Raw genomic sequence first — 27,492 nt, 5'->3', positions numbered from 1 at the left:
GGCCAAATGTCTCACAGTTACCATCTGAGATCTTTCAGTGACCCTGTGAGAGCATAGTGGGCCCCACTTTGAAGAAAAGAAGCCAGAAGAGGTTAAATAGCTTTCTGAAGTTCACACAACCAGGAAGAGCCCTGGGATTGGCCTTGACAGGTCAACAGAAGCCAAGTTGTGATGTCCCCTCAAGCTGCCTCCCATGGACTCCCAAGGACATGACCTGGAAGTGAACCAACGATGAAGGTGCCCCTCAGAGACCCCAGGGTTGGGCTTTCCTAGAGCACTTATCATGGTCAAAGTTCCCCATTATTAGGAGAAAGAAGAACAGGGAAGGCAGTGGTGTCTTTGGTGGTCCCACCTTCACTAATCAGACTCCATTAATCAGCAGGCCCAGCAGGGCCAGGCCTTAGCCTGTGAGCCACACAGAGGCCACCTCAGAGTCAGGAGAACCTCCAGCCCTGCGATGTAAGACCATGCAGGTGACACTTCTTCCCATCCCAGGAGACCACACCCTTTGAATGAAGAGGCTTATGGACCCTATAGCCCCAGCTATAGATCTGAGCCTGGCAACTTATCCTCAATGCCCCCTCACAACCAGCCACTTGGTCCCACAAAGTTTATGAATCAAGCTCTCACCATCCTCTAGAAGAGGCAAACACTTAGGATAAGTATCCAAATACAGATAGGATGGCTCAATGTTTCTGGCCACATCTACTTCCTCTAGAGCTCTGTCTGGGGAGAGAAATCCAGTCCCTGGCACCAGCTGACCATTCAGGCAGCCCTTCTATAAAACTATATTCAAATCAATGTACTTACAAATGCTCTGTGGGATCCACACCCAGGTGTTGGTCTTTTCCGTTCGGTATACTGTGGTCAATAACAATTGTTTCTGTATTTGCTAAGCAAAATCCATTGGACCTCATGATTTCTGAAAAATGAAAGCAACAAAGTAAATATTCAGGAGAGGCCAGAGTTTGAAGTTTTGGGCTTATACCAATCTCCCTATTTCCCCCTCCATCTACTGCCCCAGATTCTCCCCCATGCTCTGAGAGAACGTTCTGTACCCCAGAGGCCCATTCTGGAGCTCTACCACACAGATTCAGGAGCCGATGCCAGAGGTTGGCATCAGCTCCACAGAAACCACACCTGTGGACCCCATGCAAGCCAAAAGCCACATCACTCCCCCAAGAAAGATGCTCTGGTTGCACAGCACCCTCCCCAAATGCCTTCCCCATTGGTTTACAGCTGGGGTAGAAAGACTACTGAGCTCATATCTATTGGTCTGGCACACACTGCCATGAGGCTCTGCACAGGGTATCCAGTCTCCCCCGTGCCTGAGATGGGGATAACACTGTCTACCACCCTGGGTTGCTGGGAGGGTCAAATGAGATCAGTATGCATTTTATTTATCTACATATATTTTTTTAAGTTTATTTATTTATTTTGAGAGAGAGAGAGAGAGCGCGTGCACAGGGTAAGGGCAGAGAGAGGGCGGAGAGAGAGAATCCCAAGTAGGCTCCACACTGTCAGCACAGAGCCCAACGTGGGGCCCAAACTCACTAACCATGAGGTCATGACCTGAACCAAAATCAAGAGTTGGATGCTTAACTGACTGAGCCACCCAGGTGCCCTGAGATCAGTATGCACTTTAAACCAATGGGCAAATTGTTTTTTACTTTATATAATTCTATAAACAAACTGATTTTTTTTTTTTTACCTGTAAGCACAAATCTTGGTAATTTAAAAAGGCCAACAAAGAATGCGTCTTCATATGCCTATGTTGGCTGTATGGGGACAGCTTCCAAGGATGGAAGGCTGGTGCTTACCCAGCACTGGGAGAGGAAAGAAAAGGGATGCGTGAATGTGTGGTAGCTGAAACAGCACTGGCTTGGGGCCTGGACACTGCACCTCAGCCCAACAATGAGTTCCATGGTCTTGGGACTCAGTATCCTCAACTGGAAAGTTTCAGAATACTGCTGGGTGATCTCCAAGGATCCTTTCTGCTCTGAATTCCCATGAACTTCCAGATTCCATCATGTCATCTGGTCCATTTAAGTATGAGGAGCCAATGTGGCTTGATTCACTTGTAATATCTGGCATAGCTTTTATTTACCTTTCCCCAGGAATGTGTTTCTTGTCACTTCAGTAGATTAAACATACTCCAAGAATATATCTGGTAGCCATTACCAGTTCTCCTTGTTGTTGTAGTTCTCCATCTCTCTGTGAGGCTGGCTTAGCCCCTAACCTCAGCTCTTAGCTAAGCTCCATGTTTATGGCCCTTGTCTGTCTTCTCAAATCAGGCCCTCCATTTACCTCATCTTAAAAACATGCTTAAGAGGTGCCTGGGTGGCTCACTTGGTTAAGCATCCAACTCTTAACAGCAAAGCTCAGGTCATGATTTCACAGTTCGTGAGTTCGAGCCCATGGCAGGCTCTGTGCTGACAGTGTGGAGCCTGCTTGGGATTCTGTCTCCCTCTCTCTCTGCCCCATCCCTGCTTGTGCTCTCTCTCTCTCTCTCTCTCAAAATAAATAAAAATAAACTTAAAAAAAAAGGCTTAAAATAGACTCCAAATTTCTGGGGCATTCTCAAATTCAAAGGATTATCCTCTCCCCATTCAAGGTCTAACACATAGAAACACACACATCTCTAAATAGCTTTCCTCTCCTACTGGCCCAGCCCAGCCAACAAGAACATTCCTCACTATCCACAGTCTCAGTGGGCATCTGATGCAATTGTTTGGGGGATTGTTTCCTTATATTTTTTTCTTATATCTTGTTGTAATTTAGGTTATTTTATTCCCATGTGTGGATTTGGTTTTTTCATAAGTATAATTACAACTTCCTGTTTATTTTTAATCTTTCTAGGTATTTGGTTCACAGTTCTTCAAAGTTTTCTCCATACAAAGAGAATTAGGGAAACCACACAAAAATGAACAAAGAAAAACAGAAGATTTCCTCCTTACCCCACAGGACTAAAATGACTCTTCCTCAACCAGATTTGCCAAGTCATTGCTAAAATTTCCTCCCGACTTTCTGCAGAAGTGACAGGTCCAGTGCCTTTGGTCTTTTGAAACACCAGCCCAGTTAATCACACTCTGGGTGACATCAGCACATTGCTCTTCCTGCCCATCCCACCCCTCTGGATTGAAGCCCACCTGCCTTCCCTGTGCAAGAACAAGCATGGAGAGCCTAAGTCATGAGAAGGAGCACCAAAACCCTAGGAGAAGTCAGTGCTTGGAGCCTCTGGGAACAACAGCATTTCTATGTGAGAGAAGATGTTTACCAAAGTCTCAGTGAACAGACTCTGAAGATGACTAACTCTTAACAGGAAAGATTAAGATTCCCTCGCCGCTCAAATAAAAATCTATGGCAGCACAGAACCACTATCTTTACTGTGTTTTCCTGACTCAAATCTGTCTCAGAAGCACATAAAACCTCAGCCAGCTAATAGTTTCCAGCCCCTCTCCCGCCCCTTTGCTAAGGGAATTTGGAGGGGAAAACCCTACAAGTGAAAACGAATGTATATGCAGCAAAACATTTCTGAACATGTTTCTGAAGAGTTACCTTGCATGGGAACTTTTGAACTTCCTAATTTTTCTTAAATATGAAATTTGGAACTCTAAAACATGGAATGTTTGCCAGCCCCCCAAAACAGATTTGTAACAAATCATCCCTTAACTGCTTATGCAAAGAAACCTCTGTACATAGTCATGTGGTTTAATTTTTTACAAGGCAAGCTGGAAACTAGTTCTGCTACTTGTGCATGAGGAGCAGGTTACTGCTTGCTCGGTTTCTTCATCTACAAAATGGGAATAATGGTGCCCATCCTAAAAGACCTAGGTGGAGATGACATGAGATGGTATTTGTAAAGAATCTAACAAATGTGGAGGGCTTGAAAAACGGTAATGATGGTATCATTATTGCTAATGTCAAGCAAATAAAAAGAACCAAAGAAAATGTTATTATTACAGAAAAGTGCTAACCTCTGAAGGCTATCTTCAAACATACTTAAAATGTGAATTTCTTAGAAGTCAGCTTAGTACCTATAGCAAAAATCACTGGCCAATGTAATTGCCTTAATCACATACATGACTGATTCCACGAAGCCGTTCACTTTCAAGCTACTTTTCTGCATTCATATTTTTTTTTCACATGAAGAGTTCTGCTTTGCCATTTAACTTTTTATTTTGAGCTAATTTTAGAATTACAGAAAAGTTACAAGAATAGTACAGAGTTCTCATGGAGCTCCCCCCAGCTTCTCCTGATGTTAATATTCTACATAACTATGGTGCTGTGAAGAAAGCTGGATATAACTAAATACTTCCCCTACTTGAGTGTCACAGGCTTTTTCACTAATGTCCCTCTTTTTTTTTTCTGTTCCAGACCCAATCCAGGATCCCTTATTGCCTTGAGTTGCTGTGTCCCAGTTTTGTATGACCTCTGATGGTCCCTCGATCTCTCCTCTCATCTCTCATGAAAGTAACACGTTGGGCAGGACTGGTGAGGTATTTTATCGAAGGTCCCTGGATTTGCCTGATGCTTTTGCGATGTGACCCAGGTGGTGCATTCCAGGCAGGAATCCTGCAGGGTGACCCTGTGTCCCCTCCATGCATCCTGCCAGGGGGTGTCTGATGTCAACAGGCCTTTTTTCCAGGATGTTCATCAGGATCACTTGCATAAGAAGTTTCTGCCACATTTACTCTTTCTCTTTGTAGTTAATAAATATCTCAGGGGAGATGCATTGAGAGTGTGTAAAACCTTAAACTTTGCCCTACTATCTTAACAGGAAGGATAGGGTCTTTACTGCAACAATTATACTTGACCCTTGAATGATACAAATTTGAACTACATGGGTCCACTAACATGTGGATTTGGTTTTGGATAAATATAGTACAGTACTGTACATGTATTTTCCTTATGATTTACTTATTAATGTTTTCTTTCCTCTAGTTTACTTTTATAAGAATATAGTGTGTAATACATATAACATACAAAATATATGCTATCAACTGTTTATGTTATTGATAAGGCTTCTGGTCAACAATGGGCTACCAGTAGTTAAGTTTTGGGGGAGTCAAAGTTATACATGGATTTTCAACTGTGGGGAGTGGGTGCCCCAACCCCCATGTTGGTCAAGGGTCAACTGTACTACTGTGGTGTTTGCCCAGTGGCAACTTCTCTATCTTTTTATCTGTAGCCATGTTTTCATATGCCCCCTAGGCCATCATTCCTTCAGTTCAGTAATTCATACATTCCTTTTTTCAGCAGACATTAGCTCAGTCCTGAAAGCATTCATAGCGTAGCCACCCTCCATCTAAATCCTCTCTCCCATTATATTTTCAGTGTAGTCCAGCAATAGAACAAAATCCAAAGCACCACCTTTTTATTAATTGGCTAATCGGACTAACCTTTTAAGGTAAAAGTTAGAGTTGAGATTGTACAGATGTTTGGTTAATGAAATATGAAATTATAGGTCATTTCCAGGCCCCCCAAACCTGAATAATTAGATTTTTATGGCTTATGTTGATGAGTCCAAGTAGCCAGATCTCAGCTGGGGTTTATGCTTAAAAGCACAGACACAGCCACAGTGTAGAAAAGAACATTTAGGGTTTTTTTTTATTCCATAAACATTTAGATTAACACAGGATGAAGAATGTTTAAGTCTGTACTGGCCCAAAGCATTGCTGAAGGGGCCACAGAGTTTCCTGACTGCCTTTCCTGGGCCCCAGGATGTGGCGTGGTTCCCACACTGCTAGCGCCTGGCGCCATCTAGTGGAGCCCCGACCACAAGGCGGTCTCAATAGGAGAAAGAAGAGGCTGTGTGCCCGCCTACCCGTAAAGGGAAGCAAGCCTCTGACAGCCTAGGTCAAGTGCCTGTCCCCCATGGTGCCACCTCCATAAATGCCACATCCACAGCATAAAAAGACATTAAGAAATGAGACAGGAGAGGAGGAGGAAGGGTGCAATGAGTCGCAGGAGGCAAGGACGTTTTCACGACTGAGTGCAATTTAGTGGGTTTTTACCACTGAATGGAATTTAGCAGGATGTGACAGACAGGCAGAGTTTGTGTGAACAGAGGGAAGACAGGGGCCCACAGCCCTGCAAAGCCCCACTGAGGGGAGGCTGAGGGTCTGGAGCAAAGGGTTCTATGGTGACAGGATCAGACTCCGGCATGCCTGGAATGACTAGGGCACTTGGCCTTTACCATGAGTGTAAGGTCGTGAGAAAATGGGTGAGCCCAGGAAGTCAGAGTTATGACCGACCTCAGTATTCAGGGTGTATCCTGGGGCATGTTCCCAGGCTGGCCATGCTCTCCAGAGCCTGAGGCTCCCCGAATTCATAAACACCCACACAGGGGAACCAGCCAGCATAATATGGCTTGCCCCTGTGCAGACTAGTTCCCAAAAGGGCTGTTTGTGTTACTGTAAGTAGAAGTTTCACTGAAAAGTATTTTTGAATTTACTATAGTTCATTGTCTTACTGGATTGGTTTCCTCCCTCTGTGAATAATGAAAGTACATCTTACTTCCTGGGGAATGCCCCCTCACTGCCTGCACATGTACACACTAATTTATGGTGAGAAGCACTCACTCAGACAGAGTGAGGGCTGGCTACTCCTGGAGCAAAGATGGGAAGCCTGGGAAGCTTCCAAGGGAGAAGCCCCAGACTTGGTGCCCAATAGATTAGAGCTGATGAACAGGATAAAATCCCCAGGAGTCAGAGAATCTTAGCCCTGGAGGGGTGGAGAGGCTTCTCACAGTCTGCTAACCCTGAGAGGGATGCCTCTGATAGGCCCCCTGGCCTTTGCACGGAGTGTAAGTCTTTCAGCACAGATTTACAATAGATGTTTACAGACTTCATTGTTAGGCAGGCACAGTTGTTACAAAGCGTTCTGTGCGGAGCCAAAATTGTTCCAGTTTCTTCCACCTACTGCTGTGTCCCTGCAGGCTGAAACCTGTCCTGAGTCCTCGCAAATAGACCCAGAGAATGTAGTTCAAATCTCACCTGAGACACTACAGTTACCCCTGTTAATTTTCACCTCATTACTCTCAGCCCTTTAGGGTAAACATGGGTTCTGTGTTTATCCAAGCCACAGGTACAAACAGGACATGGAGACAAAGGGAGTGTTCCAGCTTGCTGCACTCCAGGAATGAATCAGAAGCAACTCCATGCAGCTCAGCCACCAACACAAGGTCTGAAAGGGTTCTGTGGCTCTCTGTTGTCCTATTTGCTCAAAACAGAAAGAAATAAGGCAAAACAGAGACACCAGTTCTGGGACTTTTCTGCTCAGGGCTAAAGAACAGACACTTGCCCACAGTCCCGGTGACAGCAAGTAAAGCCCAACATGACTGACAGTTAGGTTCCCGGAGTCCTGGTTGTGCCCTGCAGGACTGGGGTCCGTAGACACCCAACCAAGATAAGTGACTGCCATTTCTCTTATAAAGGAGTTTCTGGGTGCCAGGTGCCAGCTAAGCAGAGATGCCCAAACAACCCTGCTCTTTTAAGAACACACAGGAAGACATCAAAAGCACCAGACCCCAACAAACCCAGGCCTAACAGCCATCCTGCTTACATGTAGCCATATCCAAACGTATTTTCCACTCCAGGGCCCCAGGACTTGTCCATCCTGTCCACACCACCACCGCACACAACTAGGAATCTCAACCCTGCTGTGTGACACATAGCTGAGTAAGGACACTTTTCTACCAAAGATATCGGCTGCCACCATCCTGATTTGTCCTATGTCTCCCCATCACCATGAACCCCCCATGCCTTCTTATGAGCCAGCTCTGGGCTCAGATGTGCTCTCATCTGTGGACTCTTCTTCATCAACTTCCTGAGTCTTCCTCCTCCACTGCTTCTTCTTCTCTCCTCCCTCCTCCATTCAGAAATAGATCCACTGCCTGGGGGAGCCCCGTAGCTGAGGCTCCCAGGACAGAGCTCTTTTCCCCACAAAATGCCCCTCAGCAGCCTTCACCACAATCGTACTGCAAAAATAAAAGTCTACTGTCCTAGCAACAGGTGTGACCTAGATTCAGAAAGCTACCCAACAGGGTGAAGTCCAGGCCCGCCCTCCCTTTCCATCCACCCCACAGCTGAGCCAGCCAGCAGCTCCTCCCAGCTGACCATTCGCTCTTCCTGCTGCTGGGACATCTGCCTGTTCGGCGCTAGAAGGCATGGCCCGGCATCAAGACTGGTGATACCCAAACTGGCTTCCCTGTTTGTCCTGGGTGCCCTAAAACCAAATTCATTGCCACCTTACAGAAACCATCTTATTTTAGCACGCTAGGCTCCCGATTACAGTAGTTCGCTTCAAAAAGCCTTATTAATGTTTTCATCATATCTTTTTTTTAAGTGTCTTTATTTTGATAGAAAGAGAGAGTGAATAAGTAGGGGAGGGGCAGAGACAGGGAGAGAGAGAATCCCAAGCAGGCTCTGCACTCTCAGTGTGGAGGCTGACTCGGGGCTCAAACCCATGAACCGTGAGATCATAACCTGATCCGAAACCAGGAGTCAGACACTTAACCAGCTGAGCCACCCTCTCAGGCCTCTTGTTATGCTATTTCTTAGGTAAGTTCCAATTTATATGCCATGTTACTCACTTTGGAAACAGGAAAAGTGTAAATGCAGGTCAGTAGGTAGAAAACGCAGTGTGTCATGAAAATCAGGCCACAGCGTATACCCACTATTCTGGATCCCCTAGGGCATCCCCTAGATGCCCACCACACAGACACTGAACTGGAAGGTCTTCTGGGAAACCGCACCCATCAACAGCAGCACCTGCCCCCCGCCATGCCTTCCCTGTAGCTCTTACCTGATATTTTCACTGGGCTTTGAAAGCTGGGTTGAATTTTATGGACATTGTCATTTTTTAACACCTGATCCAAAGGAGATCTTTCAAAGAAGGTGAGCACAACTTCTGACCTAGAATACTGGGAGTAAGTACATTAATTACTAAAACTTCATCCTCCGTCATGGCAGCCTCACCTGATGTTAACGTCCCTGCACTGTTCAGACGCTCTGCGGGACTGACCACACTGATGAGGCTTCAATAATGGCACACTCTTCATTTACTTTGGGCCCCACGTGGCAAAACTGCAAGGCCCCAGGGACAGATAGGATGGGGTTAATGGAAACGCTGGTGAGTTTTTCTGAGCGCTTGGTATGTGCCAGTGTTCCGCACACAGGTCCCTTCACTGTACAATAAACTGCGGTGTGTCGACTTTCCCTGTTCACAGGTGAGGAAACGGATGCTATGGTAGTCAAGTGGTGACTGCCTGACTAGAGTCCAGGTTCTTCCTCACGACCCCACATGAAGCTTGCAAACTTCATCTACTAACACTCTTCTTGGCTCCCATACACCCTCTTCCAAAACACCAGCTGCAAGACGAGTGGGCTTCTGAGTGGAGGCAAGAGAGCAAAGACCACGGCAATGGAAGGACCTTGCCTCTTCCTACTCAATGCCTCCTCGGCCCTTCATTCCCGATTCTTCCCCAAGGAGAAAACAATGGAGTCATAACACCCCACAAAAGTCTTCCTTTCCCCTGGCTATTCCTACCCCCCCAGGGAGGGGGCAGCTGGCCGGATGTGTCCTGACCTCCCACCTCCAGCCCAGCCCAGGTGCTACTTACTTTGCACGGCATGCTTATGATGGTTTTCAGCAACTTCTCCACTTCATTGAGCCTGGTCTCTATATCATGCGCATCCTTTATGGCGACCAGTCCTAGAATTGAGACAGAAATGCCTTAAAGCCAAAAAGTCAGACCAAGAACTGTGCCCCTAAGTTAAATACAGAACAACAGGCATCCCATGACAAGGATGCCCTGTGCCATCCTCCATAAAAGATGTCTGGGATTATTTCCTTAGTCCTACCCTGAAAGACCTCCTCTAAACCTCATTTTGAGTTTCAGTGACCCATTGAATGATTTACACATGTGCCGAAGTGGACAATGTCAATCCAAAAGAAGTCAGGCAGGCTGGGGACAGTGGAATGAGTGGGGAAGGAAGGTGTAAGCCACATATCAAAGTCTCCTCTGAATGGGACAGTCTAGGCCAGCCCTGTAAACACCCTGGAGAAGGCCACAGCTTGGCTGGGGACCACTCAGCCCCTGCCAGCGTGGTGGCCACAGCCAGGGGAGGCTCCCCAGGACCTGCCTACCCCCAACCACACAGTGGAAGGGCTTGCCCTGCCAGCCTCAGCTGACCTCACTGCAGGGCATATGTAAATGGAGCCCATATTTAGGCAAGTCATTTAAATGCTGGGTTTGGAAGGGGAAAAATCAGACCTTTAACCAGAAAAACCCAAAGTGGGTATGACTCACAGCACTTTTCAGGAATCTGAACATCTATCCTTGTTACACTTACCAGAAGTCCCAAGGGGCTGTTAGAAAGTATAGTCCTTTGTTTGTAAAATACTACAGCTGGCAGCCTGGAGGTCCGGGGTATGTTTCCCTCTCCCCAGGAACAGTAAAGGACACAAACCTTCCCCTTTCAGTTTCTCCACATCGGGGTCCTAGAGACAGAGGAATAGGAGATTCCCATGGGCACTGGCCTCTTCTCCATACTTCGTGTGACCCAGCATGACTGTCCCTGAGTCATGACCAAACCAGACGCCAGAACCCCAGAACTGTTGTCACTTGCTGAATCTAAGTTTTTCATTTCTGGTTTGGTTTTGCTTTGCAGGAGACAGGTTCTTTTTTTTTTGTTTTGCTTTGTTTTTTAATTTTTTAAGTTTATTCATTTTGAAAGAGTGAGTGGGGGAGGGGCAAAGAGAGAGGGAGAGAGAATCCCAATCAGGCTCTTTGCCGTGTGGGGCTCGAACTCACGAACCACGAGATCATGACCTGAGCCGAAACCCAAGAGTCAAGCGCTTAACCAACTGAGCCAACTGAGCCACCCAGGTGCCCCAAAAGGGTTGTTTGTTTTTCAGGCAAGTCATTGACTAAGACTACATCATGATAAAATTAATTGCCTGAACTATATGATTAAAATAAGACAACCAGAACATACATTTCTTGGAGCCAGGGACACCCCCAAACATGAGTGAGGACATTTCTAAAAGCCTGGGTGGTAGCAGGGGGATCCCTCACATCAGCATGAGTCAGGGACAACTTGTAGTCAAGGCTGAGAATTGTTCTCTCAACTTCCTAAAGTACAGGCCACCTTGGGTATCAGAGGGGCCGTCTGGCCCTGCCTACCTCCTCAGCCATGCAGGCCCAGGTGGCCAGCCTGTAGCTGTTCAGGGAGGAGTCCCAGAGGTGGGTGGGCTGTGACTCGCCTGCTGAGAAACCTACAGCCTCTGTCCACTCGAACACACACCCCAGTATGACATCCCAGCAGTCACTAGAGAAAGGGACCGGGCCTTCTCCCCTTCTCCTTGGGTTACCAGGCCCTACCACACCACCCTTCATATTGTGGGAAGCAGGGAAAAGAAAGAAAATAGTGCCAGATTCTCAGGATGCTTCTCCCCTAGGCCCTAAATTCCCTGCTTAGAAACACACACACACACACACACACACACACACACACACACTGTGCCACCACCCTTGGTACCAAAATGCTTTCTTCTTCTGCTTACCACATGGGAGTTTACACAGGAAAAGAGGGCCAATGCAAAACCCACTGCAAAACTGTTTTTAAAGAGAGGACAATTAAATAAATCATCTCCACTGAATGCATCTGTATCCTAAGATGATCAAAACTATTACTAAATTACAACTTTGATTACCTCTGGAACATAAGTTTTAAATCAATCAAGTTTATGACACAGTAGCTGTATTTTAATATTCTGTACGTACATTTGTAGGAAGATTAGCCTCTCATATAATCAATGCATGCAACATACTCAAACCCATTTTATAGAATATAAATCATAATTTAACAACCTTAAGTTAGCACAGAGGTTTATAATTCTTGCATTTTTGCCTTAATGACACAGTTTTGGTTACATCTTTGATTTCATTAATGTTCAGCTCCTGGTTGGGTCTATGACCTCAAAGGGTAAGATTTAGTCAGATAAATACATTCTTTTCTATACTGATTTTTTTAAGCATGGTCGGGTTTAGCAAATAAAACATGGGACACTAGTTAAATAGGAATTTCAGATAAGCAGTGAATAATACAATAGTATGGATAGACTTCTACTGAAAAATTATTGGCTGTTTATCTGAAATTCAAAGTTAACTGGGGGTTCTGTATTTTATCTGGCAATGCTCTCTTCCTGGTAGAGTATTCCATTTTCCAGAATGAAGTGGAGAAAGGCAGGAAATACCAGAAGAGGCCTCTGGAAGTATCTGATGAAGAACCTGATGAAGATACTGGAAAAAGTATGGGTATCTGAGCTCAATGCACAGACCCTCCATGACCAACCCCACCCCACCTGCCCAGCTCTGTGCCCTGCCATCCCCATACTCTCATGACATCGAGAAGGTCCATGCTACCCAAACCCCTTGACCTTCCCCCACCACAGTATTTGCTACTTGGCACTGTGACTGCTCCTCGACCTCTGGGTCTCCCCAAGCCCACTGTGCAAAACTGAGGGTAGGACGTGCCTGTGGCTCATCTCACCTTTATCATCACTGAGCACAGGGCCTGACACAAGCAGGGGATCCATGTTTGTTAGCCGTTTGCTGACTGAGTAAAGTTGCATAAGAGAGCACAGAAGTCTAGTATTAGCGAACACAAGTCAAGCATGTGTTATCTTCCAAGCGTGTGCTCTGTCTTGCCCACGGAGCAGTGACCCTAATTCCTGCTTCTCAGCACCACACTCAGCCAGACCCCAGCTAGAACCTCCTGCCAGCCGGCTCTAGGTCACAGGCCTCACAGGAGAGCTGCCTGAGAGCAAAGGGGCATACCGTATGAGTCACCGGCCAGTCTGGCTCGATTTTATTTGTGAAAGTGTGTGGAACCACACTGCTTCCTTTGACCCGTCTTTATGTTTCTGAATGGCGGCCAGATGGTCCTCCTTGGAAATGTAAACATGTTTCCAAACAAAAGGAGGCTGAGGAAATTTAACCAGGGAAAGGAAGATGCTGGAATCCCTCACTGCAAGAACAGAAAGGACAGATGATTACTTTTTAAACTCTGGGCCTTTTGCTGGGGGCACATTTTATCATTTGCTTCTCTCTCAGGGCTTCCCAGAGACAATCACGCTGGCAATCTGGATCAGCTTCCTCAAGGTGCCGTCCCCCTCTCTCTGAAGAAATGTATCCACGGGGTGACAACTAGCACTGGCCTCTTCCCCAGCAGGGGCCTCAGCTAATAAAAGGCAGAAATTTATGAAATGATGGATCTAGCAGAATGTGGTGAAAGCCGTCTAACAGCCACCACCAGAGCTAAGAGCACAGCAAGTCTCCCAACACCCCAAACGCGGGCATGAAGGAGTCACCACTCTCCAAGCAGCCCCTGGCTGCCTGGCCAGACATCTGCATTTTCCTTCTGTCCTGGGCCCTGGACATCACCCTTCTGGACTGCTTTAAAAGTGCCTCCCATTGAACAATGGGTACCTGAAATGCTTTAGGAAAATATTTTTAAGAAGACACACCCCAAACGGCCACAGTGCAAAAATGAAATAAGTATTTATTTTAAAATTTCTAATTGTTGGGGTACCTGGGTGGCCCATTCGGTTAAGCATATGACTCCTGGTTTCAGCTTGGGTCATGATTTCACGGTTTCGTGAGTTTGAGCCCCACAACAGGTTCCACACTGACAGTGCAGAGCCTGCTTGGGATTCTCTCTCTCCCTCTCTCTCTCAAAATAAATAAATAAATTTTAAAAAATTTAAAATTTCTAATTGTTTCATACTCACTGGTTTCCTTTCAGGTTTGTTTCATAACTGGTGGAAACCTTAGACACCTGCTGGCGACACTCAAAATTATTATAAACTCTCAAAATGCTACAAGCGCTGATGAGTGAAGTAGTGAAGAGAACCCACATGTGGGTCATTGCGTTACTTTTCTGTGGCAGGTGGCCAAGAACTGAGCCCATCCCAAACAGACTAATTCTATGCATTGGGGTTGTTTTCTACCCTAACGGTTGTGTTTTTCCTTTGTGACGCAACAGCTTTGGTTTTTAATGGCTGCTAAAGCTTCTCCAGATAGCAACTGTTTACAGTGAATAACAATTTTAAAACTTATTTCAAAAATATGTTTAAATACAACAACGTAAATACTTTTAGGTTTTTATTCCAAATATTGTGGATGAAATAATTCTGTGGAGATATTGTTTGGCTCCGTTGTACTGAGATGGTGATAACAAAAACTGCAGGCGGGCCAACGGCTGTGATTTTGCACAGCCGGATGGAAAAACTTTATTATCTATTGGTACTGAGAATGTCATTCCAGAACTGGCCAGCAGAGGGGGCCAGCACTCTGTGGAACCCACGGGATTTAATCCAGTGAGGATAGAAAGATAATCGTCCACCTGCATGTTTTAGTTGTTAGGAAGTTGACTCAGAAAACTTCACGGCCCCTGGCAATTTTTCTAATTTCTGATAAAGCATAATCACTTAATATAACCTCAATTTGTAAAATTACAATCTACACAGTTTGTGACGTGGAGATTTTAACCAGATTATCCTAAAATAGAGATTTGAATCCGAAAGACTGATAATATGATTATATGTAAATTACAGTGCGCCAATTTAACATACATTTGGTGGCCAAAAATCAGCCTAGAGCAGCCAGGGTGCCCTTTATTTCTAAACTAGTTTGGCACTGAAAATTGAGAACAGAAAATGTGATTCTGTCACCTTTCAGGATTAACCTCTTCATGCAATCATAAACACCTGACTTATTCTTGGAACCCAAACTGAACATTTCAGGGTCAGCACAAAGACTTATCAGTAAGAGCTAATGTAAACAAACCAGTTTCCTAACCTCAGAAACGTGGGTCCAAAGTCCCACTGTTTCAGTAAGTGGAGGCTTTGGGATGAACTCCTCTGATAACTGAGCCAGGCTTTCCCGGGGGGCTGGGCTTCAGAGGTCGGAATCTAACCTGAGTGCCGTCTTCCATCATTCCAGAAATAAAGACAAGGTGCCTCTTGGGTCAATTGGGAAGGAAGAACGTCCTTTTCAAAGCACATTAAGAAGTGCTCATTACCCTAAGAACACAAGTCTCTTAGAGGAGATTCTCAGAATACAGCCCTACGGAAATTTTCTGTAAAGTGACCTTTCAAACTGACTCAAATAATAAATTACATTTAAAGAGGTCCTTTTCCATTTAAAAAAATGTGTCCATGAACACACTGTACAGCAAGGCAGATTGCTCGGGTGAGGTGAGGAATGCAGAGTCATCCTGGGAGCATAGGAGTAGGTATTCTTTAAAGGTTGCGTATGAGTTTTAGAAGCAAAATATTATAAATCTTCTAAGGGAAATTTTCAGTGCTCATTTCCTAAGTGCCTGTTTTCTAGGTAGGTACTCAACATTCAAGAAGTGGCAAGTAAATAATGATTTGCTTGACAATGTGACCCAGCTGGTTATTTTGTGCGTACTTAAGCATCTCAGTGGAAGTTCTAATTCCCTGGGAGCCCGTGGTTACTCTATGCAGGTCTCCTTGTTCCCATGTGTGGGGTATTGCACAGCATTTCTGGAAGGACAGAAACCCTGTCTGTCCCTCGCTCCCAGCTGACGGTGGTACCTACCCTCCCTCTTATAGGCTGCTCTAGTTCAGTGATGCTCACACCTGCTGTAAGAGTGGGAATCCTGATGGGCATTAATTTCTTCCCTGCATCTTTCCAAGAATGAAAAGCAGGGGACAGAAAGGAGGAGGAGGACACAGAGAGGCAGAGAAGAAATAGCACTTCCCTGAGGATCGAAGAAGGGGCTGAGAGAAGAAGACCCTCCTTCCTTTGCTTCTTCTTGCACCTGGGAGGTGCTCCCTTGAGTGACACATCCTTTTACCAGCACAAGAGAGTGAGTGCTTGACTTAAACGTACTGGTCTCTACTGTGCCCTTTCCCAATCCCTCCTTCCCTGGGCCTCTTCATTATTCTCCCCCAATAAAAGCACAGTTCCCTTCCTGAACTTCACACTTCATGAGTTTAAGATCCACTCACTCGGCCAGTCTGTCTTCAACCAACAAAGGTATTCAGGGCACCCCATCCCATGCCACACTCACAAAACAGGAAGCATGTATTTACCCACACATGCTGAAGTACTGACTGGCCAGGCACCCTGTCAGGTGGGGGTGCCGTGGCACCCCTAGATCCCCAGAGTTTTCCTGAGAGCCAGGAGAACGGAGCTGTGGCAAACACTGGACACAAAGAGTAGGGTGTCACATGGGGGGCTGGGAAGACTCCCAGCAGGGAGACCACCCTCTCTAGGCAAGGAAGCCTGAAGGGTGAGCAGATACAGGAGGCAGGGAGGGAGGACAGGAACACGGAACAGGGTCAGGAAGTGTAGAGGCCCTAAGGAGGCTGGAAGGTGAGGACTGAGACAAGTAGGCCCTTACAAACTGCATTAAGGGTTTGCCCTGTGGCAGGCAATGGGGAGCCGTGGCCTCCTATGCAGGCTCTGGTCCCAACTCTACCCACTTGGCAGTTCTATTTCTTACGGTTAATACATATACCTGCCCTAGGAGTCCACCCTAATCTGCCCCCTGTAAAACCGCCCCCTGGAGCACAGTCCCCAAGCATGACCCATGTCAAACACCAAATTCTAGTTTCTGGATAAGCAAAGCCACAGACCTGGTCTGTAAGCATCCCACTGAGGTAATTTCGGTGACCCCCTTTGTGGGCTCTCTTTAGCCTAGGCAGGGGCTATCACCATCCCTGCCTCCTAGGGACATGAGGACCAAGAGCCACACCTGGAGAGGATGCTGTCAGGGGCAGCAGACCGGGCAATGATACTCGCACTTGCCCATCTGGTTGACTCTCAGTGAGGGAAGGCTGTGTGTTCGAGAGCAAAGGGCAGAAGCTTCAGGGACACATGGTCCTGAGTCCAAAGCAGCTCTCCAGTGTCCACCAAGGTGCTGGGTACTTTGTGGCTGTCACTGCTTCGGTACTCCAGCAGCCTGCCTGTGGATATCATTACTGCTCTTTCATCAGTCAGGCAGTGGGGCTTGAGGAACCAAGCAGCTTGCCTGAAGTCACCCAACAAGTAGCAGGTGACAGAGCCAGAGTCTGAATCTTCACCCATCTGGTTCCAAAGCCAATGCCTTCAACCACTCAGCCTGATCCTCTTCCACGGTGACACTGCTGTATCCATAGGTGAGTCACTATGACCCTGACCTCTCCCACCTGGACCCTCTGTCCCCAGGTGGGTCCTCAATCTTGCAGGGCCTTGGGGATTTTCTCCTGAAGGACACAGGAGGGGCTTCTGGTGGGATTCAGATTCTCTAGGTAAAAGCTTTAATCACATGTTATTCCTTCCCTCCTCCCTCTCTACCCTCTGTCGAATTGCCGTGCATCATATTTTTCCTGCTGATTCTAAGTTACGTACCTGCAAAGGGTGATTAAGATGTTTTGTTCTTAAGACAAATATGAAAACTTGCCAGTGTAAATCAGCCAAAGAGCTAAGTGGCTCTGTCCACAGTCATGACTCAATTTAGGGGGTGGGGTGAGGAGGGTGGACTGGAGGAGTCTGTCTGGAGAATACGATCATCCCCGCACATGGGTCTGTGCCGGGCGTGACACATCTGTGCTCTCACCATTTAAGGGAGGCTGCAGCCTGGCCAGGAAAGGATGGGGCATGGACACCTTCGCCCCCACGTTGTCCCTGCCCCACCCATCAATCAAAGAGAGGATGCAGATGAAGCGGCCCCGGGGAGCTTCCCAGACCTGTTCTAGGACACGGGGTCCATGTTTCAGTGATGACGACCAAAGTGTCCAGTGGATGCCTACTGTCACCCAAAAAAGTAAACGTGAACACAAACACCAATAAAAAGCTATTTCCATGGATTCAGTGGACCAGCAACCAACTACCGATGAGGACTCACTTCAGTTTACTGTCTCTCCCACTCCCTCCCAAGGACACACAAAGAGTGGGCCATGGCCAACGTCTGTCGGGGAGGCCATGAGGGTAAAATGCACATTGGGTTCATACTCCTAGCCTGTCCTCACTCTCCCGAATCCCACCCCCCTCCACACGGAGCTTCACTGAGAAGTGGCAAACTGATCAAATTATTATTATTTTTTTATTTCTTAAATACTTATTTTGAGAGAGAGAGAGACAGAGACAGAGTGTGAGTGGGGGAGGGGCAGAGAGAGAGGGAGACCACAGAATCCAAAGCAGGCTCCAGGCTCTGAGCTGTCAATATAGAGCCCAATATGGGGCTCGAACTCATGAGCTGTGAGATCATGACCCAAGCTGAAGTCAGACGCTTAACCAACTGAGCCACCCAGGCACCCCAATCAAATGCCATTATTTCAGTAACTTTGCGTGGCACTGTCACCATCCACTAGCACTTTGAATCTTCCTTTTACTTGATTCTTCACAATACAGAAACATCTTTCACCGTTTGGAAAAGTGTCTATAAAAACAGACAGCAGAGACACAGGAGGCCCAGACTTGTTTTAAAAGGGAAGGGGACCTGTGTCTCCAGGGGGCTGGTTCAAGGGCAGCCAAGATGCCACCAGTAGGTTCACAATGCTGTCTGCTCAAGAAGCAGGCCAAATTTCTCCCTGGAAATTGGGCGGAAAGTCACCGTGACCTAGAAGCAAGCTACCTAACCACCTGTGTAAGTTTCTGGCTGGCTCCTTCTCCAGCTGAGAGGTTAGGTCAGGTCACCGGGGGCCCACAGCACAGTCTGAGATCTGATGGGATAAGATCACAGGACCAAGAACCAAATTCAGCCACGTGGCCACTTAAAGAGAAAGGAGAGGGCCCTGGAGCACTGGAAAAGGAAATCACAGCAGAGGCTGGGTGGCAGCAGGGTGCACATTTGGGGAAGAAAGAGAAAACAGAAGGCAGAGAGGAGAGAACAAGCTACAAGGAGGCGGAGGTCCTGGTGCTGGGCTAGGGCGGCACAGCATACCCCGGGGGCCTGGGAAAAGCACACCAGCCCTGGCGCCCTATACATAGAAGAGATTCAAAATACATCTGTGAATCAAAAACACCCCAAATCCCTGTGAGAAGTGAAGTTGCCCCAGTCAGAAGGGGCAGGATGCCCTAAAGTGAAGCCATGCATGGGGCCTGGGGAGCTGTGTCAGACCCACACCACTGAGAACCACGCTGCAAGGGTCCACTGGGCTAGGCAGAGGTGGGCTTTCTGTCTCTGGTCTGCTGCCTTGGGACCTGTGTGGCCTCTAACCTTTTTTCAGCCACTTTCACTAAGAAAGTAAAGTCAGTGGCTTTGCCCCTGCATCAGGTGGTGATCTCCCCTTTAGTTTCAGGGTAGCACAGACCTTTGCCCCCACAGTCCACATGAGAATAAGCATGCAGGCTTAGGGCCTGGGGGCACAGTCAGGCTTGTGCGAGCTGGGCAAGTGGATCCATGGCCAGCCCTTTCTGCTGCTGTCCTGGATGCCTTAACTCCATTCCTCGGATCTCAAACTGAAGAATAGACCGTCTGCGATATGCAGGTAGATTAACGTCCTTGGTGATACAAGTGAATACGGGCCTGTATGCTAGCAGCACAGCCAGGCCCTCAATGATGGGCTTTATTTAGAGAAAATGCTCAAATACCACACTCAAGCTGGGCCCCAACACCAGCCCTCCTGCAGGCTCCCCCATTCCAGGAAATGGCTATTCTACTTCTCACACTGAACGCTGTGGTGTGGCCCTGACCCTCCCGTACTCCCCACCTCTGGTCTCTCAGTAAATCTCATATCTCTCCCTTCCACACACATCGGTGTTTGACCACTTCTTACACCTGCTCTGCTGCACCTGGCAGGATGCCCTAGCACCTGTCTCCCATCTCCTTGACTCTCCCTTGCCCACCTCCAGCCTTTCTCAGCGGCCAGAGTATTCCCAGATCTGCCCATTCCCTCCTCTCTGGTCACCTACTCTCCATATCCTACTCTCCACTCCAGCCATGAGGGCTGCCTCCTCACTTCTTGAAGCCATCAGGCATATGCTGGCCTCAGGGCCTTTGCACTTGTTCTCACCTCTGTCTGGAATGCTTTCTTCCCCAGGTATTGACAAAATGGCTTGTTCCCTCCCTTCCTTCAGGTCTCGACTCAAAGTTCATTTCCTTTGAGATTTTCTGGAGAACCTTATCTGAAAGTTAACTCTTCCCCTTAGAGGTCATAGGCCCTTTCCTTGCTTTTTTCTTCTGAATACTTATTACTATCTAACATATTATTTATTTGTCTTTCTTGTTTATTATTAGATTTATCCCAACAAGAGAATGAGAGTCATGAAGGCAGGGATTTTTTTTTTTTTTTTGTCTCTTTTGATCACTGCTGTGTCCCCACCACCTAGACTAATTCCTGGCACATGGTAGGTACTCAGCGGATACTCACTGAATGGATGAATGTGAAATCAAAATGTTGACTTCACAGTAGTGAGGAATCAAAGATCACCTGACTATTTTGGAAATAGAATTTCTTGCTGCAGTGGTGACCAGATGACTTCACAAAGCCTGATATTGGTGCTATTAAAAAAACAAAAATCAGAATAGTCCAAGAGCCCCAAATGGTCAATCAGAGATTCTACAAGCTGATGTTTTAACATGTTAAACCTTCCCAGATGTAAGGGATGTAATAGGCAGGAAACCTTGGCCACGGTCAGGAAACTCTGAACCACACAAGTATTATGCAGAGGGAATTCAACTTAAAGACCCAGCCCCACTGGGTAGAAGGTGTAGAAAAGGCAAAAGGAACCCCTTGGTCACCCAGAGATAATATCCACAGGAAGCAGCTGTCTCCATCTTCTCAGGCTGGGGCCCAAGAAAGGACGGGGTGGTCAGCCCTGCCCAGAGAGGAGGCCAGGAAGGTAAATTAGTGAGCACTGTGCCTCTACCCATGCAGGGCTTTAAGTATCTCTGCGCATGTGTCTCTGTGAAATATTCAAGGCCCACGGACGGTTGCCGAGATTAACACCACAGTGCATGTGCACAAGGGAGAAAAAAGCACATTCTCTCCACATAAACATTTTCCTCCACTGCAGTACTTGGGGGACTAAGAAAAAGGGCTCAACAACCCTTTAATTGCATGCAGATTCAAAAATGCAAGTAGGGGCCAAGGCTTTCACACCCCATGAGGGTGTTCAGTCAGACATTTATAAGAGCTACCAGCCGGCTGCCAGCGTGAGCTCTGAAACCCAGATTTCCTCACAAAGCTTTTTAATAAAAGTAGAGAGCCCAGATCTAGCCCAGCCCAGAACTATTTCAATAAATTTCAAGCGAGGGAATCTGATGGGGAATTATACTGAGAAAACCTGGCATTTCCAATAGAATACATGCACCTGGTTACCTTTTGTATTTACAGTTTGTATATCCAGACAATGTTTTTATGCAAATAATAAACCTGCATAGAAATAAGGTAGAATCTTCTCTTACATTACTGTTATGTGTTTTACTCTGTGAACAATTTCCCTGGACTTAAAAGGATCTAAGAAAGGAAAAGGGGTTCCCCTGGGATTGCGCCCCAAAACTCAGGTAGTGCAGGAGGGGTCAGTACCAGCTTGCCCCCAGGCAGAGAATCTAGGACCGGAACAAAGAATTAAGGTCACGCCTTCCTCTGGTCCCAGTGCCCCATCTCCTCCCCTCCAGGGGGTGCCAGCCCAGCCCTGGCAGGAGGTCTCCACTGGACAGGACTCTAGCCCAGGAGGTAGTGCCAACAGTTCCAGTACAAAGCCAACCACTGGTCCCCGTCCTGATCACCTCCACCGCCCCTACCTCTACCAGCAGCCTGGCTAACACCCAGTTCTAGTCCCCCTCAGATACCTGAGCAGCCATCCTGTCCCTCTGGATCTTCTTTTCTCCCTGATAATCACTTTCTTCCTAAACCTTTCTCACTTGTAGATGCTCCATCTTCAGACGCATGCTATGTGTCTCCGCATCACGAACCCAGAACGGATCCAGAGCGTGAGCACAGAGAGGACAGAGCCTGGCTGCGTGTGCAAAGTAAGTCTGGTGCCTCACACTCACCCCCGCTTCTGCTCCAGGCAAGGTGTTTTCACTACCATATCCTGGGGCCTCCCAGCTGGCTACAACCCTTGCCAGAAGTGCTGACGCTGAGGGTAACAGTAACAACTAGAGTATAGGAAGGACTAACTATTGCTGGACACTATACTATGCATTGTAATTCTCACCAAAAAAAAAAAAAAAAAAGGAAAAGAAAAAGACAAGAATAGGAAAAGTACTATGCTACGGGGCGGGGTGGGGGTGGGGGGACAATTCCAGCCAATCTACCTGCTTGGGGTCACACACCTGAGCTGTGTCACCTGACCGGAGTGAGACCTAGAGCAGGGGTGGAGGGGGTGTGTGTGGGGGGGAGCACAGAGGGGAGGGCCAGCTCTCTGGGGCTCTCATGGTCAGCCTTGTTCCCGCAAGGACGTAAGTCAACAATAAACTGCTGTTCCTGCATCTAAGCTTTCCTGATTCAGGCATTCATTTGGTAAATCAAAAAATACAACAACATCCACACCCAAATAGCAAATCCAAGGAAAACTCTGCCATGCTGAAACAATACAAAGCTATCTCCATATCCGAAATCAATGTGAGAATCTGGGGGGCAAAGAGAAGCCTGAAAGGCAGGCCGTCTGGCTCAGGGCCTTCAAACTTGCTGGCTTTGGGAGCCTTTCCAAAGGATGTGTCATGAGAACTGAGCTAATTATCCATATAATTCACACACTGGGGCGGGGGGCAGGGGGGATCGACCTGGGGAAGTAGAGGTTATCATAAGACCTCAGGCAGACCAGCAGCTAAGGAGACTCGTCCCGGCCACCCTCTGCTTCAGTAAAGTGCCCCCAAAGGAGCCCCCAGGTATGTTTAGAAGACTGTGGACAGGACGGCCTCTGGGTGACGTGTGACCATTCTCAGCGCTGCAGGTGGTCACAAGCCATGGTGGAGGAAGGTTGCTCAGAGCCCTACAGCCTTCCCTGGCCCCCTCTCTCCCAGCCCCTCCTACTTCTAGGCTCGCCTCGCTCAGGCGCTTCCTTCCCTCTGGCGGCCGGCCGCCTCTCCTACTGCCTCCCAAGTGCAGCCCCTGGAAGGGCGTCAGCCTGGCAGAAGGAAGCCGCGGCAGTTCTCTGAGAACTCAAATCTCCAAGGGCCAGGGCAGTCACAAGGCCAGGGAGGAGGCTGCCGCGGTTAATCAAACCCAAATGTTGGACCCACCCCTGGGGTGGGGACCGGGCTCTCCCTAGTAGTCGCCAGAAGGGAGGCCCCTCCGGAGGAGTGACAGAAGGCTGCGTGGCACCTCGCACCCAGGCTCCTCCGTCACCGGAGGAGACCGGAGACACAGCCCCTTCCAGCGGAGCCCTCGGAGGGGCGGCTGCCAGAGCCGACGCGACCCCAGCCGGACACTGTGGTTAACTCTTCCCAAATGTTTCACCGACTCTCTCCTGTCCCCTTCCGGGCGAGGCGGGGGTCGCAGCCCGCCCTCCCGGGGGTTGGGAGGTGGGGAGGCCGCCAGTCCGGAGCAGGGGCTGGGTTCACCCCAACACTGGCCGCTGCACTGGTACTGGTCAGGGACTCGTCCCTGGGGACAGTCAGGGCGCCTGTCTTGCCAATCTCGGCCCGGAGGCCCCAGGGCTCCACGGGCTGACTCCTTGTCCTCCGACCACTGCCGCCTCGGGCGCCCTTCATTTGGGAGCGGAGGATCTGAGCGTCCCGTCCCGTGCCAGGGATGGAGGGGAAAGCCGCAATCTCGGTTTAAGTAACTTCCCCTCCTCCCTTCATTGCGCTGTAAGACGACCATGCAACCACATCTCCGGCTAAGATCCCATCCGAGGCGCCCCCCCGGCCCCACCCCGGTGCCCGCGGCCCCCGAACCTTGTCGCAGCGGCGCGCGCGCTAGCTCGGGCCGGTCCTCGGGGAAGGCGTCGCGGAGGCGCTGCCAGAGGCGGCCCAGGTCTGCGAAGCTGCGGTGCAGGTAGAGCACGCTGCGGTCCGACCACTCGGTGCGGATCTCGAAGAACTCCTCCTCGTCGCCGCGCCGGCTGACGATGAGTCTGCGGATGCCGTTCACCCAGCAGCCGCGCACGAACATGTTCACGAGCGAGGTGCCCTCAAACACCGCCGAGGCCATGCCGCGGGCCGCTCATGCCCCCGCCTCCGGGGGCGCCTTCGGCCCCCGCTCGCCCGCCCGCCTGCCGGGCCGGGGTGGGTCCGAGGTCTCCGGAGCCGGGATCGGGCCGCCGTGTGCCTGCGGTCTGCCCGGGATTGAGGTCTATCCGGGGCCAGGGTCCGTCCGATGTCTGTCCGGAGCTGGGATCGGGCCGGGGTCTGCCTGTGGTCCGCTCGGACCCGGGATGGGGCCGGAGTCCGCCGGCCGTCCGAGGTCTGTCCGGAGCCGCGGTCCGTCTGGCGGCTGTCAAGGGCCGGAGTCCGTCGTAACCCCGGTCTGTCTGGGGTCAGCCCCCGGCCTCTGCGCGCACTCCAGGGGAAGCGCGGCGGCGAGTCGGTCGGGCCCGGCCGAGTTGCGGCTTTATAAGGCACTTCCCATCGCGGGCGGCGCGGTCGTCGACGTCGAGGCCGCCGCCGCCTTCCTCCCGCCTCCGGGTGAGCGGACGCGCCGCGGGCCGCGGGCCGCGAGCGGAGGGGGTGGCCTGGCCCGCCGCGCACCGCGCCGCCCACGCGAAGCCCGTGCTGCTGGGGCCGCCGACACCCTGGCGGCCGGGAGCCCGGCCGAAACCCGAGCGCCGGGCCCCTCCCCCGCGCCCCCCGCCCGGTCCCGGACCCGGACCGCCCCCGCCGCTTCCTTCCCCTCCCGGCCCCTGAGCCGCCGGCCGGTGACTGGACGAGAAGCTGGGAAGGGAGGGCGGGGACGGGCCTGCACTCCCGGCGCTCGCGGTGCAGACTTTCTTCTCTTCCGTTTCTCGGTCCTGGGGAACTCGTGGGTGGGGGGCTGCGCGCCCCACCCGGCCGGCGACCGGGAAGGAAACTGCACGTGTGCCGGGGCCGGGACGAGGGCTGGGCGGAGCGCGGGCGAGGCTGCGGTGCCAGAGGTCCGGTCGCGCCGGGCGTCGGGACTGTTGGCTTCGCCCTAGTCCCTGAGCCGTCGCCCACCCACCCCAGGCAGGGCCGGGAGCCGAGGTCTAGGGCAGAGACCCGCCTGCCCCGCGTTCTCTCCGCGCCCGGCGTCCCCTCCCCGTGCCCAGCGTCTCCACACACCCCCCCCCCCCGCGTCCGCTCCCCGCCCCGCGTCCCCCCGCGCATTCCAGTCGTGCTGCAGCAGCCCGGACGCCTGCTGTAGACCAGGACGCGCCGGGATGGACAGACTGAGAAGGGGCGTCTCTTAAGATCTCGTCCGGCCAGCCAGCCAAGCGGTCGCCCCCAAAAGGAAAAGAAGACCCCAAATCTTTTTAAGAAGTGGGACAAACCGGTGGTGGGAAAGGCGTCTCCTCTGAAAGAGCCTCCCCCGGAGCCTGGTAGCCCTTTGTGAGACTGGGATTTCGGAAGTCTAAGTGGGTTAACTGCCCACATTGAAAACTGGGATCTATAGCAGCCTTGATTTCTTAGGCTGTTCCTCATTGGTAGATAATTTCAAGCGATAGTTTAAGAATTGGAAATTGGGTCCTGAAGTGTCTCAAGTGACTTCACATCGCTCTAGGCAGGGGTGGGAGAGACCGGGTTGGCTCTTCACACTTTGCAGAGTTCTAGAAAGTATCGAAAGGCCAGCTAGTGCACAAAAACTTTAGAGGTTGAGGGCGGGTTGCTGGTCACTTGACTGACTCCAGACCCAGACGTGTCCTCCTTCCCACCCCCATCACCCTGTTACCACCACCAGGTTTTATTCAGACTGCTCCAGTGACTTGTAGGTATCCTACCTTCATGGTTCACCATCTAGGTTTATCTTAAACCACCCCCCACCCCCGCCCGGTCCCCCGTGCTGGTCATAGTCCCCATTTGCTGTGCAAACTGGGAGGAGAAGGGGTTTTCCACAATTTGGCATGGCCTCCTGGCACTGTGGTGGCAATCAGTAAGTGTGGTGTGATTGATAGGCTGACCCCAGGGAGTCTGCTCTGTGCACCCAGGGGCCTGAGGGCAGAGGCTGAAGGAGTGGAGCAGGGCTGAGTTTGACCTCCCTCAACAAAGCCCCACTGAGCCCCCCAATTCTCCCCCCCCGCCTGCCCCTTACGGTCACCCTCCCAGGACACACACCCTTTTTCTCTTACTGCCACTGGGCTGAACAGCCATCCCTAGTACTTTAAAGGCCAGAATTAAGGTGCTTTTAAGCATTCTGTAAAATCTTGCCTAGGAACAATCAGGTCTTTGGGCCCCTGTTGCTAGGGAGACCTAACTTTGTAAAGTTGCCCCTCAGTCTGTGGCGAGCATTCCTGGTCACTAAAGAGAAGAAAGTGTTTTCCTATCAGTGATATTTGTTTCAAGAGACCTGGAAGGAGAGAAAACCAGGGCTAACTAAAAAGTAATGACTGTCCCAAAGCCACTAGTAATTACAGAACTTAAGATTGAAACACAATGAACTACCATTTTTTAATACATTGCATTGATACAGGTTTCTAAAAATCTGTTAAGAAACTTATCCAATATCTAGAAAGAAGGCCAAGAGAATAGTCACCCTCTCAATCTATGTCCTTTCATAGTTATTGGGCATTGTTTCAAAGCCCAAGGATTACTTAATTTTCTAGCAGAATGCACCATTGTTTGATGTTGCTATTTACTATTAATGAAAGGCTAAGACTCTATAAGGTTATATATTAACTTGTAGATTTGTGCTTGGTAGAGATGCAGATAATTTTCGCCCCAGAGAAAAGATAACTTCACAGGTTATAATTTATTGCCCTGTAGGACATTAACCATTTTTTAAAATTTTATTTATTTGAGACAGACGCAGAGAGAGAGCATGCACGTGTGCATGCGAATGCAGGGTAGGGGCAGAGAGAGAGAGGGAAAGAATTGCAAGCAGGCTCTGTGCTGACAGAGCTCATGTGGGGCTTAATCAGGCTTGATCCCAGCAACCATGAGATCATGAACTGAGCAGAAATTAAGAGTCGGCTGAACAGAAATCAAGAGTCCGATGCTTAACCTACTGAGCCAACCAGGCACCCTGGACATTAACCATCTTTATGTCTAGTCTAGCAATATTGTTTTAATATATTTTAAGGATTGTATAAACCTGTTTCTTCAAATGGTCTTCGAATCAACTTTTTTATCTTACAGATTTTCTCATTAATTGATGAAGTAAAAAAAAATTTGACGTATGTGCATGCCATATTTGTAGAAACATTTGAGAGTTGTATTTAACTTTTGAAAAGTATACTTGGACACGTCTGACAATAAGGATTTTTGCAAGATTATGGACAGTCACGTACCCTCATACACTGATTTGGTTGCATCAGATGGGACAGGCTCTTTGGAAGGCACTTTAGTAGTTGTTAAAATTGCAAATGTGTGTAACTTTTCATCCAACAACACCTAGGATTCTATCCTA

The 27,492-nt window shown here is 49.2% G+C and overlaps 1 protein-coding gene across 1 annotated transcript in view; it reads right to left on the bottom strand.

Annotated features, from left to right (window-relative positions):
* Positions 1 to 24,239, bottom strand: part of PXDC1 (PX domain containing 1) — a 28,714-nt gene extending 4,475 nt beyond the window's left edge. Inside the window, exons 1-4 of the mRNA XM_060614926.3 lie at positions 23,871 to 24,239; positions 9,626 to 9,717; positions 8,809 to 8,926; positions 811 to 922 (exon numbers count right to left, since the gene is read on the bottom strand). Of these exons, the coding sequence (XP_060470909.1) occupies positions 811 to 922; positions 8,809 to 8,926; positions 9,626 to 9,717; positions 23,871 to 24,126 (578 nt within the window). The 5' untranslated portion in view covers positions 24,127 to 24,239. The remainder of the gene's footprint in view (positions 1 to 810; positions 923 to 8,808; positions 8,927 to 9,625; positions 9,718 to 23,870) is intronic.
* Positions 24,240 to 27,492: the final 3,253 nt, after the last annotated feature.

The sequence above is a fragment of the Panthera onca genome, chromosome B2 (assembly GCF_046562875.1).
Source record: "Panthera onca isolate mPanOnc1 chromosome B2, mPanOnc1 haplotype 2, whole genome shotgun sequence".
NCBI lineage: Eukaryota > Metazoa > Chordata > Mammalia > Carnivora > Felidae > Panthera > Panthera onca.
The sequence above is the reverse complement of the archived record's forward strand: the minus strand, read 5'-3'. Positions and strand labels throughout refer to the sequence as shown.